Below are 12,105 nucleotides of genomic sequence, written 5' to 3' on the forward strand. Positions count from 1 at the left end.
GTGGGATTAGAGGCACCACCTAATGGGAAGGCTGTTGTGATTACTTAGAGGGTTGTCAAAACAAAGACAGACTTAAACACACACACGCACATACGGCAGAACAGGTTACAGAGGATTTTACATCTTTTCCATTTGGGCAGAACCTGGCTTAAAACATTCTGGGTAAAACAATTAGTAGCAGAATTGGAGAGTTCTACTTTCATTGGCTCCTTCATTCCAGAATAGGTGCTGAACCCAGCCTCTCAAGCCATCTGGCTTTGGGCCCAGGCTGCCCAATCTGAGCAGAGCTAGTGAAACTTACTGAGCCAAGTCTGAGCCCTCAAAACACCTCAACCACTGTGGCCTTCTCTCCTTAGCCTGGACCAGTGTGGTCTCACATGGCCACAAAGGAACAGACTAGTGACAAAAAGCTCAGACAGTTGCAAGGTAACATGAGTGATCTCAAATCCAAACAATGACATGAGAAAACAGGATTAGAGAGGATAAGTTGCCTCTGGTCATAGATGTGGCAGAACTAACATTTGAACTTACTTTTTAAAAACTCCAACTTATATGCTTTTCTTTGTTACTTTCATTTTCCTACCACTTTGCCGGAGGCATTTTAATTAGACCCAATATCAGCATCCTTTTTGTGTGTGCCAATTTTGTTACCACATGCCAATGGAGTAAAACTGAGAAATAAAGGTAATTTTGACCAAACGAAGGCTGATATAATCCATGATGCTCTCCTGCATCTGTTGACAGGAGTCCCTGTACCTCTGCTACAAGTTACTATCCGACTCTGACTCACTTCTTTCTGAATATGAGTCCCCATACTGACTCCCCCCCCCTTGCCTAAGCCCCTTGGGGCAGAGGGAGGATCATCAGGCTGCTGTGGAAACACTGAGGCACAGGTGGACTGTGGCAAGGAGAAGAAAGGCCAGCCCATTCCCATGATACCCATATGTTCCAATGCTAGACTGCCTGTGTGCGCTAGTCAATTCTAGTGTTTAGTGCACTGCTTCCTACTACCATGAGGCAATGCCCTCACCCTTTTAAACTCTGATAGTCTGTGCAGGTAGTCTCCCTAAGTTTCCTTTTTTGCCTAAATCTCTGTAAGGCGTAATACCTCAGAGCTGGACTGCAAAGCAATGCCCTTTTAACCACTGCCCTTTTAACCACTGCCCTACTAGAAGAGCTCTCCTCTCCAAGCGAGAATATAAGAATGTGCTAGGGCTTCCCTGGAGGCGCAATGGTTAAGAATCCGCCTGCCAATGCAGGGGACGTGGGTTCAAGCCCTGGTCTGGGAAGATCCCACATGCCACAGAGCAATTACTATGCCACAACTAGTGAGCCCGCGTGCCTAGAGCACATGCTCCGCAACAAGAGAAGCCACTGCCATGAGAAGCCTGCACGCCGCAACGAAGAGTAGCCCCTGCTTGCCACAACTAGAGAAAGCCCGGGCAGCTACGAAGACCCAGTGCAGCCAAAAATAAATTTATATTTTATATATATATTTTTTGTGCTGTACGCGGGCCTCTCACTGTTGTGGCCTCTCCCGTTGCGGAGCACAGGCTCCGGACGCGCAGGCTCAGCGGTCATGGCTCACGGGCCCAGCCACTCTGTGGCATGTGGGATCTTCCCAGACCGGGGCACGAACCAGTGTCCCCTGCATCGGCAGGCGGACTCTCAACCACTGCGCCACCAGGGAAGCCCTAAATTTATATTTTAAAAATGTGCTAAATAGGATTTGCAGGATTGATTTTCCCTGCAGTGGTTAATAAACTGGAAAAGACCAGGCAACTCAACTTCAAAAATAAGAGGAAAACAAACCACGCTACCTGCTACCACAGGGGACAGGCCCTTAACTAGAGCTACTACACTGAGGTGGTAACACCTATGTCTTCCCACCTCTGGGCCCCATCACCATTACTGCAGGCTTAGAATTAAATTACCTGAATGAGAAAATGGAGCTCAGGAAAATTCCCTGGCGGTCCGGTGGTTAGGACTCCATGCTTCCACTGCAGGGGGGCACAGGTTTGATCCCTGGTCAGGGAATGAAGATCTCGCATGCTGCGTGGTGCAGCCAAAAAAAACAAAAAAACGGAGCTCAAATAAGTTGCGTGGCTTGCTTCAATCTGGAAAATTGGTTTCATTTGTCAACTGCTAGAGACAGAGCAGTGAACAGATACTAAGGTCGAGAGCTTGAAAACTACTGGTCTTTAGTCTTCTACCTGCTTAATCTGCTGAAATATTGTCAACTTAAATTTCAGACCACTTAAGTGTCCTTGGTTAACTTTAAATGGCAGTAAGTGATAGGAATGCTACAAAATTAGAAACTCAAACAGGACAGCCCCCTATCAAGTTTTATTAGGATTATAAAAATTTCAGAGTACAAAAACATTCCACCTCTATGAAAAACAGTAACCTGAAGTTGACGTCACAAAGCGAACAAGAAAGTGATTTTTGAATGGCAGCTTTCACGATTTACAAACTGGTAAAGTAAATGCTTGGATGCTATGACGTAGTTGATCTAAATTGTGAGGATTTCTCAAAGGAGCTCCTTTATCTCACACAGTAGGTGGAAAACTAGAAATTCGTTCAATTTATTAAAACTTCTTTCCCAGCAAGATCAACTAGGCATCATCCTCTAAATGGCTGAAGTACTGCCAAAGCTGCTTTGGCCATTCTATGGAGCACGGTGCCATCTTGTGGCCAAACCACCCATTACTACAGTGCAATTCCAGCATGTTAACTTGGAGTGAAAAGAACATTTTATACTGCCTGAAACCTGGGGCACTTGAGATGTCTTCAAACGTTCTCAAAGAAAAGGACATTCTGGTTACTTTTATAATTTTATTGACGCTTTTCTCCTCGTATCTTTCAAAACAAAAAACCCAGCATCTTATCCCAAAGTTTCGACTCAATTAACTGCCTCAGAGAGGCCACGTGAAGCACCACCACTTGATGCCTCTGAATAACCACTGTAAAGACTAGAGTTATGTACATAGCAAGTTCAAGTTTCTGCCCACCTCAGGACACACAGCTGGTAACCAAACCCTTGTGGCCAACTCCGGGGACTCTGCCTATCTTATTTCTCGGCAGCTCTTCCCATCTGTTTAAGACTGCATCTTCCTGATGGCTACCCTTCAGGGTGGGTCAAGGCTGAGCCAAAGAGAAGCACAGTCTAGTCCCCCGGTCACCTCCCACCAGCCACCAGCCACCAGCTGGCCAGGCAGGAAATCATTTCCGGTCTTTTGTCTCCACCATTTATCTCCCTCTTTCTTCTTCAAAACTTGTTGCTCCCACTTTCATGTAACAATGGATTCAGTGTCCGTTAAATTGCCTGAGAGGCGGCTTCAGCCTGACATACTTTCCTGAGCTAAAAAAGAAAACAACAAACCTCTGTGGCTTTCCTGCCATGAGATCAAGTAACAAAGGGAAAAGCACTACTGAGCAGGATGGTGCTAGGGAAGCAATGCAAGCCCCTCCCCACCCCCACGGAGGTTTCTCCAGCGCCAGCTCTTGCGGGTACAACACGGCAGACATTCTGGGGTGAGGGAGGTATAATGAAGGGAAAGCCGTCTATTTTCCCCTTTTGAACTTCCCTGCTGCCCCAGTCTTGGCCTTCTTCTTAGCGGACCCCTTGGGTTCTGGCTCCTTGCGCTTAGCTGAAGAGAGGGAGCCGGTCACCTTGAAGAAATCATCCAGGCGGCCCTGGGTGCTGCCCTGGCGGCTCTTGCTCAGCCTCCTGACCCCGCTGCGGATTCGCTCCTCGGAGAACTGCTTTTCACCACACATGAACTTGACGAGCTCTTCTTCATTTGGCTCGCTCCACTTCAGCTCCACAGATTCTGGGTCCAGCACCTCGGGCTCCAGGAAGAGCTGCTGGGCCTCCTTGTGGAGCCAATTTTCCGGCACAGGGTACTTGTTGGGGTCGAGCCGACGCAAGATCTCCTCGATGCTCTTGTGCTTCTGGATGAGGTCCACGGCCCGCTTGGGCCCAATGCCCCGAATGGTCTCACAGTAGTCACTGCCCAGCAGGATGCACAGATCCACAAACTGCTCCTGGTTCAGGCCCAGCTCCTGCAGAACCCGGCTCAGGTGGAACTCCTGGATGGGCAGCTTCTTGGCCTCGCTAGCAGTCAGGTGCCGCATGAGCACGGGGCTGCCAAAGGTCAGGCAATCCATGTCCTCGGTGGCCGCGGCATAGACTCTGCCGGCCTTCACCAGGGCGGCACAGCTGGCCTCAGCCTCGCTGGGCGCATCGAGGTATGGGACGCCCATGAGGCTCAGGAGATGCTTGCACTCGTCATTGTGTTGCTTGGTGACCTTCACCAGCCGCTTCGTAAACTTCTCCACCTCCCCTTCGGCCCCAGCAGCCTGGGCCTGCTGCAGCTGCTTCTCCGCCTCAGCCCGCCGCTCGCTGCGTTTGGCCAGCTCCCCTGACTTGAGCTGTGGCGGCTTGCCGTCAAAGACGTACACGGGCTTGATGCCGTTCTCGATCATTCGGATTGTGCGATAGAACATGCCCATCAGGTGGCTGGTGGTCTCACCCTCCTCGTTCTGCAGCACATCCCCCCCTTGGCGAACAGCTATTAGGAACTGATAAATGCTCATGGAGGCATCGATAGCCACCTTGCGGCCAAAGTAGCTCTTGATGTCATTCTCCCGGATGGCACTGGGGGCCACGTCGGCAATCAGTTTGGCCAGTCCTTGAATTCCCATAGCAATACAGAGGGACAGCTAAAAGAGAAAGGCAGGTAAGACAAGGAGGAACTTACAGGATGCAAAAGGAGGAAGGGTTACCAGGGGCGCTATCTCACCAACTTCACGCCCTTGGCTAAACATATCTAGCACAACAAAACGACACCAAGTCAGCACCTCGGAAGATGAAAAGAACAAGACACGGCTCCCATCGTCAAGAAACGTACAGTCTAGTAAGGAAGTCCTCTCAATTAACACTAAGGCCTCCTGAGAGTTAACTGAGATAACAGACAAAAACCCCCGACAAAGATTAGGTGCTCGGTAAACGTTCTCCCTGCAGAACCCACTCGATCCTTTGGTTCGTGCCTCAAGCTGCCTGCTTTGCTAGAACGTGTACCGAGGGGACAGTGCCTCGTTAGCCGGGCATCCTCCCCCTGCGTCCGACAAACGCAGGCGGGAAAGGGATGTGAACGAGTGTAGCTCAAAAAAATGTCTCCCCTCCGGGAGCTTAGTCACAATACACAACGACCTCATGAGCTGGGAATTACCTTCTTTCTACAAATGATGAAAGACGCTCGGAAGTTAAGCGACTGGCCCCGGGCTCAGAGCGGGAAAAGTGGCGGGCCCGCCTGACTGCGAATCCCGCGCTCGCTCCGCCCCGCCCGCGGCAGCCGCCGGCCTTCCCCAGGACCCGGGGCAAAACGGCCCGCCGCTCTCGGAGACGCTTCCGGAGGGTCTCACCTGGCCTCTGGGGCGCTCCGGCGTGGCCCAGGACAGATCTCAGCCCAACTCCCTCCTCAGCCGCGCAGCCCCCTCGGCACTAGCCGCTGATACACTCACACTCCGCCGCCTTCCAAAGCCCGCGCTCCCGTCACGTGACCTGCCGCGGCGCACAGCCTCCTGGGAAGTGTAGTACAGGCTCCGGCCCTCTCGGCCAGCTTCTCTCACGACAAACAGTCCCGACAGGGTGAACGCACTCGCTCAGCGAGCCGACCCTACCCTTCTCTACCGCTTGCCCCCACTCCACCCCAGTCGCCCCGCAGGCTCCAGATCCCGCCACACCCGAAACCACACGACTACAAATCCCACAACGCCACCTGTGCAGCTGCACTTCCTCTTCCGGCTGAACAACGCGCCTGCTCCTGCCGACGTGTTCTTCCGGTGGCTGAGCGGCGGGTTACCCTGTGTCCGGCAAAATGGTGAGAGGGTTGAGGGGAGTTCCGGATTGGACTTTGGGGACCCCTCGGGGCCCGTCCCGCGCCCTGTTTTTTTTTCTCGCAGAAGCCTCAGGTGTCCGAGGTCCAGAGGGCTGGAGGCTCCTGGATCCTTCGGCTTGGGCTGAGGGGCGGGGAAGGGAAGCCCCTTGCCATGGACTCCTTAGGCTGAGGTTTTGATGGCACTGCGCTTCTGATCTAATGATTTATAAGGATGAGGAGCATGGGGAGCATTTCTGATACCTTCGAGCTTTTATCTCTGTTACTTGTGATCAATCTGTTACCTCTATCTGGAAAGTTTTTCCCGCCTGCCGAACTCGTACTCATACTACACGGTCCCGGGCAAAAGTCACCTTCTTGATGAAGTACTAACAACTGTCTCGGGCACTTGTCCTCTTTCTCCTGGGAGCCCCGCAATCTATGTACAGACCTCTTGCCACGTGTCATGGACTTCTTTGTTATTTGCCACGCCTCCTAGTGACCACCATCTGACGTGCCTCTGGCCCTGGGATGATGTCTATTCATCTTTGTATTTCCAGTGCCAAACACGGGGCCGGCAACTGGAGGCTCAGTCAATGGCAGCGATTGTCTTTATCATTTTTAGGGGGGCATAAATGTTTACTGAATTGAATTCCTGTGTCTCTGAGAACAATGAGGTCAATTTACTTCTCTAGAGTTGTTGTGTTCTGGATTTTAGAAGCGTTGGCTGGTGGGTGACAATGGAAGTTAACATTTGTACAGAACTTTACGTTTACAGCCCTCTTTCACAAGCATTATCTCATAGTCTTCCCTATAACCTTGGGAGGGAAACAAACACCTATTGAACAACTACTCTATGCCAGGCAGTGAGTTAGATGCTATTGCGTTTGTCGCCTCTCTTAAAGCATACATCAGCCTTGTGAGAGAGTTATTATTATAATCACTTTACTGAGACTCATGTTATTCAGTAGAGCCAGAATTTTATTTATTTTTTATTTTTAAAAAATATTGTTTACTTATTTACTTACTTTTAATTTATTTAATTTATTTTATTTTTGGCTGCCTTGGGTCTTCATTGCTGCGCTTGGGCTTTCTCTAGTTGCAGCAAGTGGGGGCTACTCTTTGTTGCGGTGCCTGGGCTTCTCACTGCGGTGGCTTCTCTTGTTGCAGAGCCTGGGCTCTAGGCACGCGGGTTTCAGTAGTTGTGGCATGTGGGTTCAGTAGTTGTGGCTCGCGGGCTCTAGAGCGCAGGCTCAGTAGTTGTGGCGCACGGGCTTAGTTGTTCCACGGCACGTGGGGTCTTCCCGGACCAGGGCTCGAACCCGTGTCCCTTGCATTGGCAGACGGATTCTTAACCACTGCGCCACCAGTGAAGCCCCAGAATTTTAACTTATGTCTTTTGCCTGTAGGTCCTGAGATTCCTTAATTGTGTAGAGGGAAGAATACAAGATTAGGAGTTGAGATCTGGGTACCAGTCCAGAGTCTGTCTTTCAGCAGGGATTCTGAGCTTGACATCTACAGACATGGGTCCATAAAGCTCCTAAAATTATAAGCAGACTTCTTCTTGTGTGCGGTTTGTCCCAGGCAAAGAGTCCATACCTTTCATCAAGTTTTTCTCATGGTGGCCGGTGACCTCAGAAAATGTTCAGGACCATTGCATTGATCTGTAGCTAATCAGTCGCCTTCCGTGCCGCAGCCTCTGACTCTCAGCTGCCCATCTTGTCTCATGTTGAAAAGACAAAGTGCCACCTTAGCTTAAGATGTACTTGTTGTCATTCCCAAACGGAATCATTTGACGGTGGTTCTGAAGGATTCCCACATTTCCCAAGCTGCAATGAGCTTCTAACAGTCACAGCAGCAGTAGGCTCAGTGATAACCCCGTAGCGCCCCCAGATTGAGGTCATGGGATTCTTTGACGGCTCTGATCGCACGCCTTCCCTTAGGAGCTTGAGGCCATGAGCAGATACACCAGTCCAGTGAACCCGGCTGTCTTTCCGCATCTGACCGTGGTGCTGTTGGCCATTGGCATGTTCTTCACCGCCTGGTTCTTCGTGTATCCTTTCACTGAGCAGCCAGTGGGGCAGAGTTACTGAGGTGGGAAACTGAGGGAGGAACCATGCTGGGTACATGCACCCTGCCAGTTTTGTTCCGGTGTGGGGATGGGGGATGGTAAGAGGGTTGAGGGAAGGCTATTTGACGTCCAAAGTCAGGTTGTGACCTTATTTTCCAGGTTCAGGTGAGCTCAATTCGCTCTTGCGGTTTCCAGGACAGTGAGCAGAGGGCCTGGCTGGACTGGAGGCTGGGTATGGGGACCCGTGGTGTGCTCAGGTGTCAGGAGGTCTGAGGGCTAGTCTCAGCTCTGCCGCTCATTAGCTGTGTGACCTAACCCCTCTGGGCTTCATTTTCTTCATGGGTGGTGGAAGGGTGGTAGGAGCACCAGAGTCTAGGTCACCTCTTGGGCCCCTCTGCCCGGAGCCAGACCAGCCATCCATTTGCTTCTCCTTAATTGCCCTGCCAGTTATGAGGTCACCTCCACCAAATACACTCGGGATATCTACAAAGAGCTCCTCATCTCTTTGGTGGCTTCACTCTTCATGGGCTTTGGAGTGCTCTTCCTGCTGCTCTGGGTCGGCATCTACGTATGAGCTCCCAAGGGTAAGAGCAATGACAGGGTGGGACACTGGAGAGGCCTCCCCACGCCCACATCAGCGGGGTCCTTGGGCCTGCATGACCCCTTGGTTAATGGAGTGAGACTCAGCAGAATGGATAGGGACACCACACACATGTGCCCCTTTCCCTGTCTCCTAATGGGGATCTGAGCCAAGTGGGACCACCTTTGTCAGTTCTGAGGTCTCCACACTGTCCAAGGCCTCGACCTGGCTCTGGGATATACTACATAGGGCTGTGGGCACAGGCCTCCCATGGTTACACATCTGCATTCTTACCCGTCATACACAGTGATTCGAGAGCCGCTGGGGAGTGACCCAGCAAGGGGCCAGGATCCGGGACTTGCTGCCAGGAGTAGCACTTTAATTCGTTTCAATGTTTTCAGTCATTGAAATAAATTTTGACTAAGTGACTAAAAAAAAATACCCACAACCTTGCTGCAGATAATCCACCAAACAGGTCACTTAGAATCAATCGGCTCTGGTGGCCCTGCTTCAAAGGACTGTGCCCATCAGCCCTCGCCCCAGGAGCATAGGGGTTTGGTGAGAAAAGCTGATGGAAAGAAGGCTCACTGCTCTCATTTTGATGCCCCTCTTTTTCAGGTACCAGCCAGGCGGCTTCACTGAATCCCTGCTTTTGTAAATTAGGTTTTTTTTACTATGCCAGAAGTGTCTCACCTGCTCACAATAAAGGCAGATGTGTGACAGCCCTGCCTGGTGCCTGTCCTGTGGGGTGGGAGTGGTGCAGGTGCTGGGACCCACGGCTTCCCCAGTCCCACCCCTTCCCATTTCTCCTGCCTTTCAGGTGGTTCCTGCTTGCTGGGAAGCCCTGCCCTCTGCCTGTGAGAGGGATATGGGGAGTGTCTTATCCTTAGAATTGAGGGCTCACCTGTGGATAGGAAGGGGCTCGGCCTGCCCTCCACTGTGGCTTCTAGTGTAAACTTCTGTGGGAACCCGTACCAGTCAAGTCTGCCCTGGGCCAGTCCCCTCCTCTCAGTGGTGCCGGGGACCCTCGAAAGGCTCAGCTTTTCCCTAAGGTGGCTACTTTTAACCCAGGCAGGGCAGCAGTAGGTCCGTGGGGTGTGGCTAGGGGAAGGGGCTGCTGCGTCCTGTTCCCAAGCCGGGCCTGAAGCTACGAGGGATAATGGGGTACAAAGCATCACCGGGCTCAGGGGCCCCAGTTGGTCCCAGGCCCATAGGCAACCCCATCTCCCACCAGAACAATCTCAAGAAGACAGGGAGGCAAGCTCAGATACAAAGCAGTATTTATACATTTATTTATATACGTATATTTACTTCAGAAAAGAACAGTTCAGGGGACAGGAAGCAAGCAGGCCCGGGGCTGCTCCCCTCTGCGCACTCCGGGGTCAGAGTTGGTACGCGATAAATATGAGTCAGAGCTCAGGGGCAGGAAGGGGGGGTTAAGTGGGAGGGGAGGGGCGCACTATGCACACGCAGGCTTTCCCGGGGGGCTGTAACATGGGCAGGGGCACTTGTGCATTGAGAGGCGCTGTGTACAGCTTGAAGCCTGGGGGAGATCGGCCCAGTGGCTACAGGAGTAAATGCCAAAGGGGAGAGAGGAAGGGAGGGGTAGGCTGCTGGACCCAGGGTAGGGGATGGAGCCAAGACACCCACTCACCAGCACCCGCCAGGCAGCTGTCAGCCTCCAGCAGGTGGCCCACTGGCCTTCCCTGAAGCCCCTTTCCCTCACAGGGCTTACGGCAACTTCAGTCCAAGGTTGACCCCCCCCTCCTTGGCCCCAAACTCAGCACTGAGGACCCCCTCCCCAGGCATGGAAACAGCCAGCTGCCAACCAGATTGGGGCGATGCTGTATCCAGATGGCTCCAGGGGGCAGTGGAGGGTCACTTTCCAGTTAAGCACAGGGGGGCCGCGGTCCAAGACCTTGTACCCCCACTGAGGAAGCCCCAGAATCCTATTAGAAGGGGCAGGGCTCGGTAGTTGTATGGCATTTAGGGAGGGTTCCCCCAGTGGGAGGAAGGAGAACAGAGCAGCGCTAAGTAAGCCTCGGCCGCCAGCATGGTGTGGGGAGCCATGTAATTCCTATGTCGGAAGGAGGGGCCACACTGGGGAGGGGGCTGGGAGGCGAGGTATCCTTGCTACCCCCATTCCCCCTGTGTTTCCCTATCCCGAGAAGTGCTTTGACATCCATAGCAGAAGGGGGCCTGCGGTTCCTAGGCTTCTTGAAGATTCAGGTCTCCCACAGAAAGGCCTCCCACTCAAAGCTGAGAATGAGAGGTAGATGGGGCAAGGCCTGGCTCCCAAAGCAGTGGCAGACTATCACAGGGCAAGGACGGCATTTCCGTCCCCATTTCTGAACCCATGGCAGACACGGCAAAATGATTTCCACTCTCCTTCCATGAGCCTGGATGTGGCCTCAGAAAGCTCCACATACCCATTAAGAAAGGTTAACGTTGGCACTTGAGAGAAGACTTCTTCTGTAACCCAAGCCCACCACTCTGCTCCTGGGAGGAGTGGGCAGAACTGGGACTACTGCTGAGCATGGGGCCCCCAGCCCGGCTGTCCGAGCCCAAGCACGGGAGCCCTTGAATCTGGGGAGGTGAGGCCACCAGCAGACAAGAGGGAAAGGCCAGTCCTGGTGGTCGGGAGTGGGGTGGGTGTCTCAAGGCTCCCTGGGACGGATCAGAGCCAGGGCCCTGCCTTTCAAGTGTCCCCCCAGGGCTCTGGCCTGCTCCGGGCTTTCCATGTCCATCCTTCCACTCCTGCCCGGGTTTAAGTGCATTTTAGTAATTATTTTCATTAATAACAGCAAAAGCTATTTGCATCCACCCACCAGACGAGACCGGCCTGCTGCCTTGCAGGGATTCCCGCTCCTCTGCTCAGAGACCTCTGTGAGCTCTGGAAGCTCCCAGGGGCCCAGGCCGCGGGGCTGCAACGCCATCTGGGGGCTCACAGGGAACTTCCTTCCCTTCGGGATACTCCAGGTTCAAGGGTCCAAGGCTTACCTGGCCCACTGGCTCCCCTGGTTCAGCCAGGCACTAAGTGTACACAAGGCACGTGGTCGGTTGCCAGCCCATCCAGGGCTGGCTTCAGCTGCCCTGGGAGCTCTTGGAGCCAAGCTCTCCCAGGGAGAGGAGACCTCCTGGGCCATGCTTAAAGCTTAGAAGTCCAAGTCCAGTAACAGTCAGACCCTAAGAAGTCCACTACCTAGCCCTCCCCAGCGAGCAGCTTCAAGGGTGAGGGCTGTTTGCCCTCCACTGACTCGTGGGTCCAGCCAAGTCTCTTGAGGGTTCGAGCCAAGCCCCCGCCGGTCTCAAAGGCGGACGGGTCCTCTCTCCAAAAGAGGGGTGGCTCCCAGTCGCAGAAGGGGAGGCAGGAAGGGTGGGCTCTGGGCCGAGTCACGGGCTTCCCCCGCCTCTGGGGCGCTGCCGCCCGCCAGCCCTCCATCGGCCGTATCCAGACACGTGAATCGGGCCGGTCTGGGCCCGGCAGGTCTCCCTCCAGCGCCCTCCATGGTCTGGGGGCGCCGCCAGCAGGCCCAGCAGCTCCAGTGTGAGGACTTCCAGTTTCACCAGGCACG

General features: G+C 53.2%; 2 protein-coding genes across 3 annotated transcripts; one reads left to right on the forward strand and one right to left on the reverse strand.

The window, feature by feature from the left end:
- Positions 1 to 2,331: 2,331 nt before the first annotated feature.
- Positions 2,332 to 5,668, reverse strand: FEN1 (flap structure-specific endonuclease 1). 2 transcript variants are annotated; one of them, XM_082629612.1, is made up of 2 exons: positions 5,428 to 5,668; positions 2,332 to 4,725 (listed from the first exon to the last, which is right to left on the reverse strand). In XM_082629612.1, exon 2 carries the CDS (start codon positions 4,705 to 4,707, stop codon positions 3,565 to 3,567), a length of 1,143 nt encoding a protein of 380 aa, XP_082485738.1. In that variant the 5' UTR covers positions 4,708 to 4,725; positions 5,428 to 5,668; the 3' UTR covers positions 2,332 to 3,564. The 2 variants fall into 2 exon arrangements, with proteins under 2 accessions (XP_082485738.1, XP_082485739.1); XM_082629613.1 differs by lacking the exon at positions 5,428 to 5,668 and adding an exon at positions 5,235 to 5,399.
- Positions 5,669 to 5,794: 126 nt separating this feature from the next.
- Positions 5,795 to 9,255, forward strand: TMEM258 (transmembrane protein 258). Its single transcript, XM_082629614.1, has 4 exons — positions 5,795 to 5,885; positions 7,823 to 7,932; positions 8,398 to 8,534; positions 9,149 to 9,255. The coding sequence occupies exons 1-3, from the start codon at positions 5,883 to 5,885 to the stop codon at positions 8,522 to 8,524; spliced, it is 240 nt and encodes a 79-aa protein (XP_082485740.1). The 5' UTR covers positions 5,795 to 5,882; the 3' UTR covers positions 8,525 to 8,534; positions 9,149 to 9,255.
- The last annotated feature ends 2,850 nt before the right edge of the window (positions 9,256 to 12,105 follow it).

The sequence above is a fragment of the Mesoplodon mirus genome (assembly GCF_964341445.2).
Source record: "Mesoplodon mirus genome assembly, chromosome: 7".
Lineage (NCBI taxonomy): Eukaryota > Metazoa > Chordata > Mammalia > Artiodactyla > Ziphiidae > Mesoplodon > Mesoplodon mirus.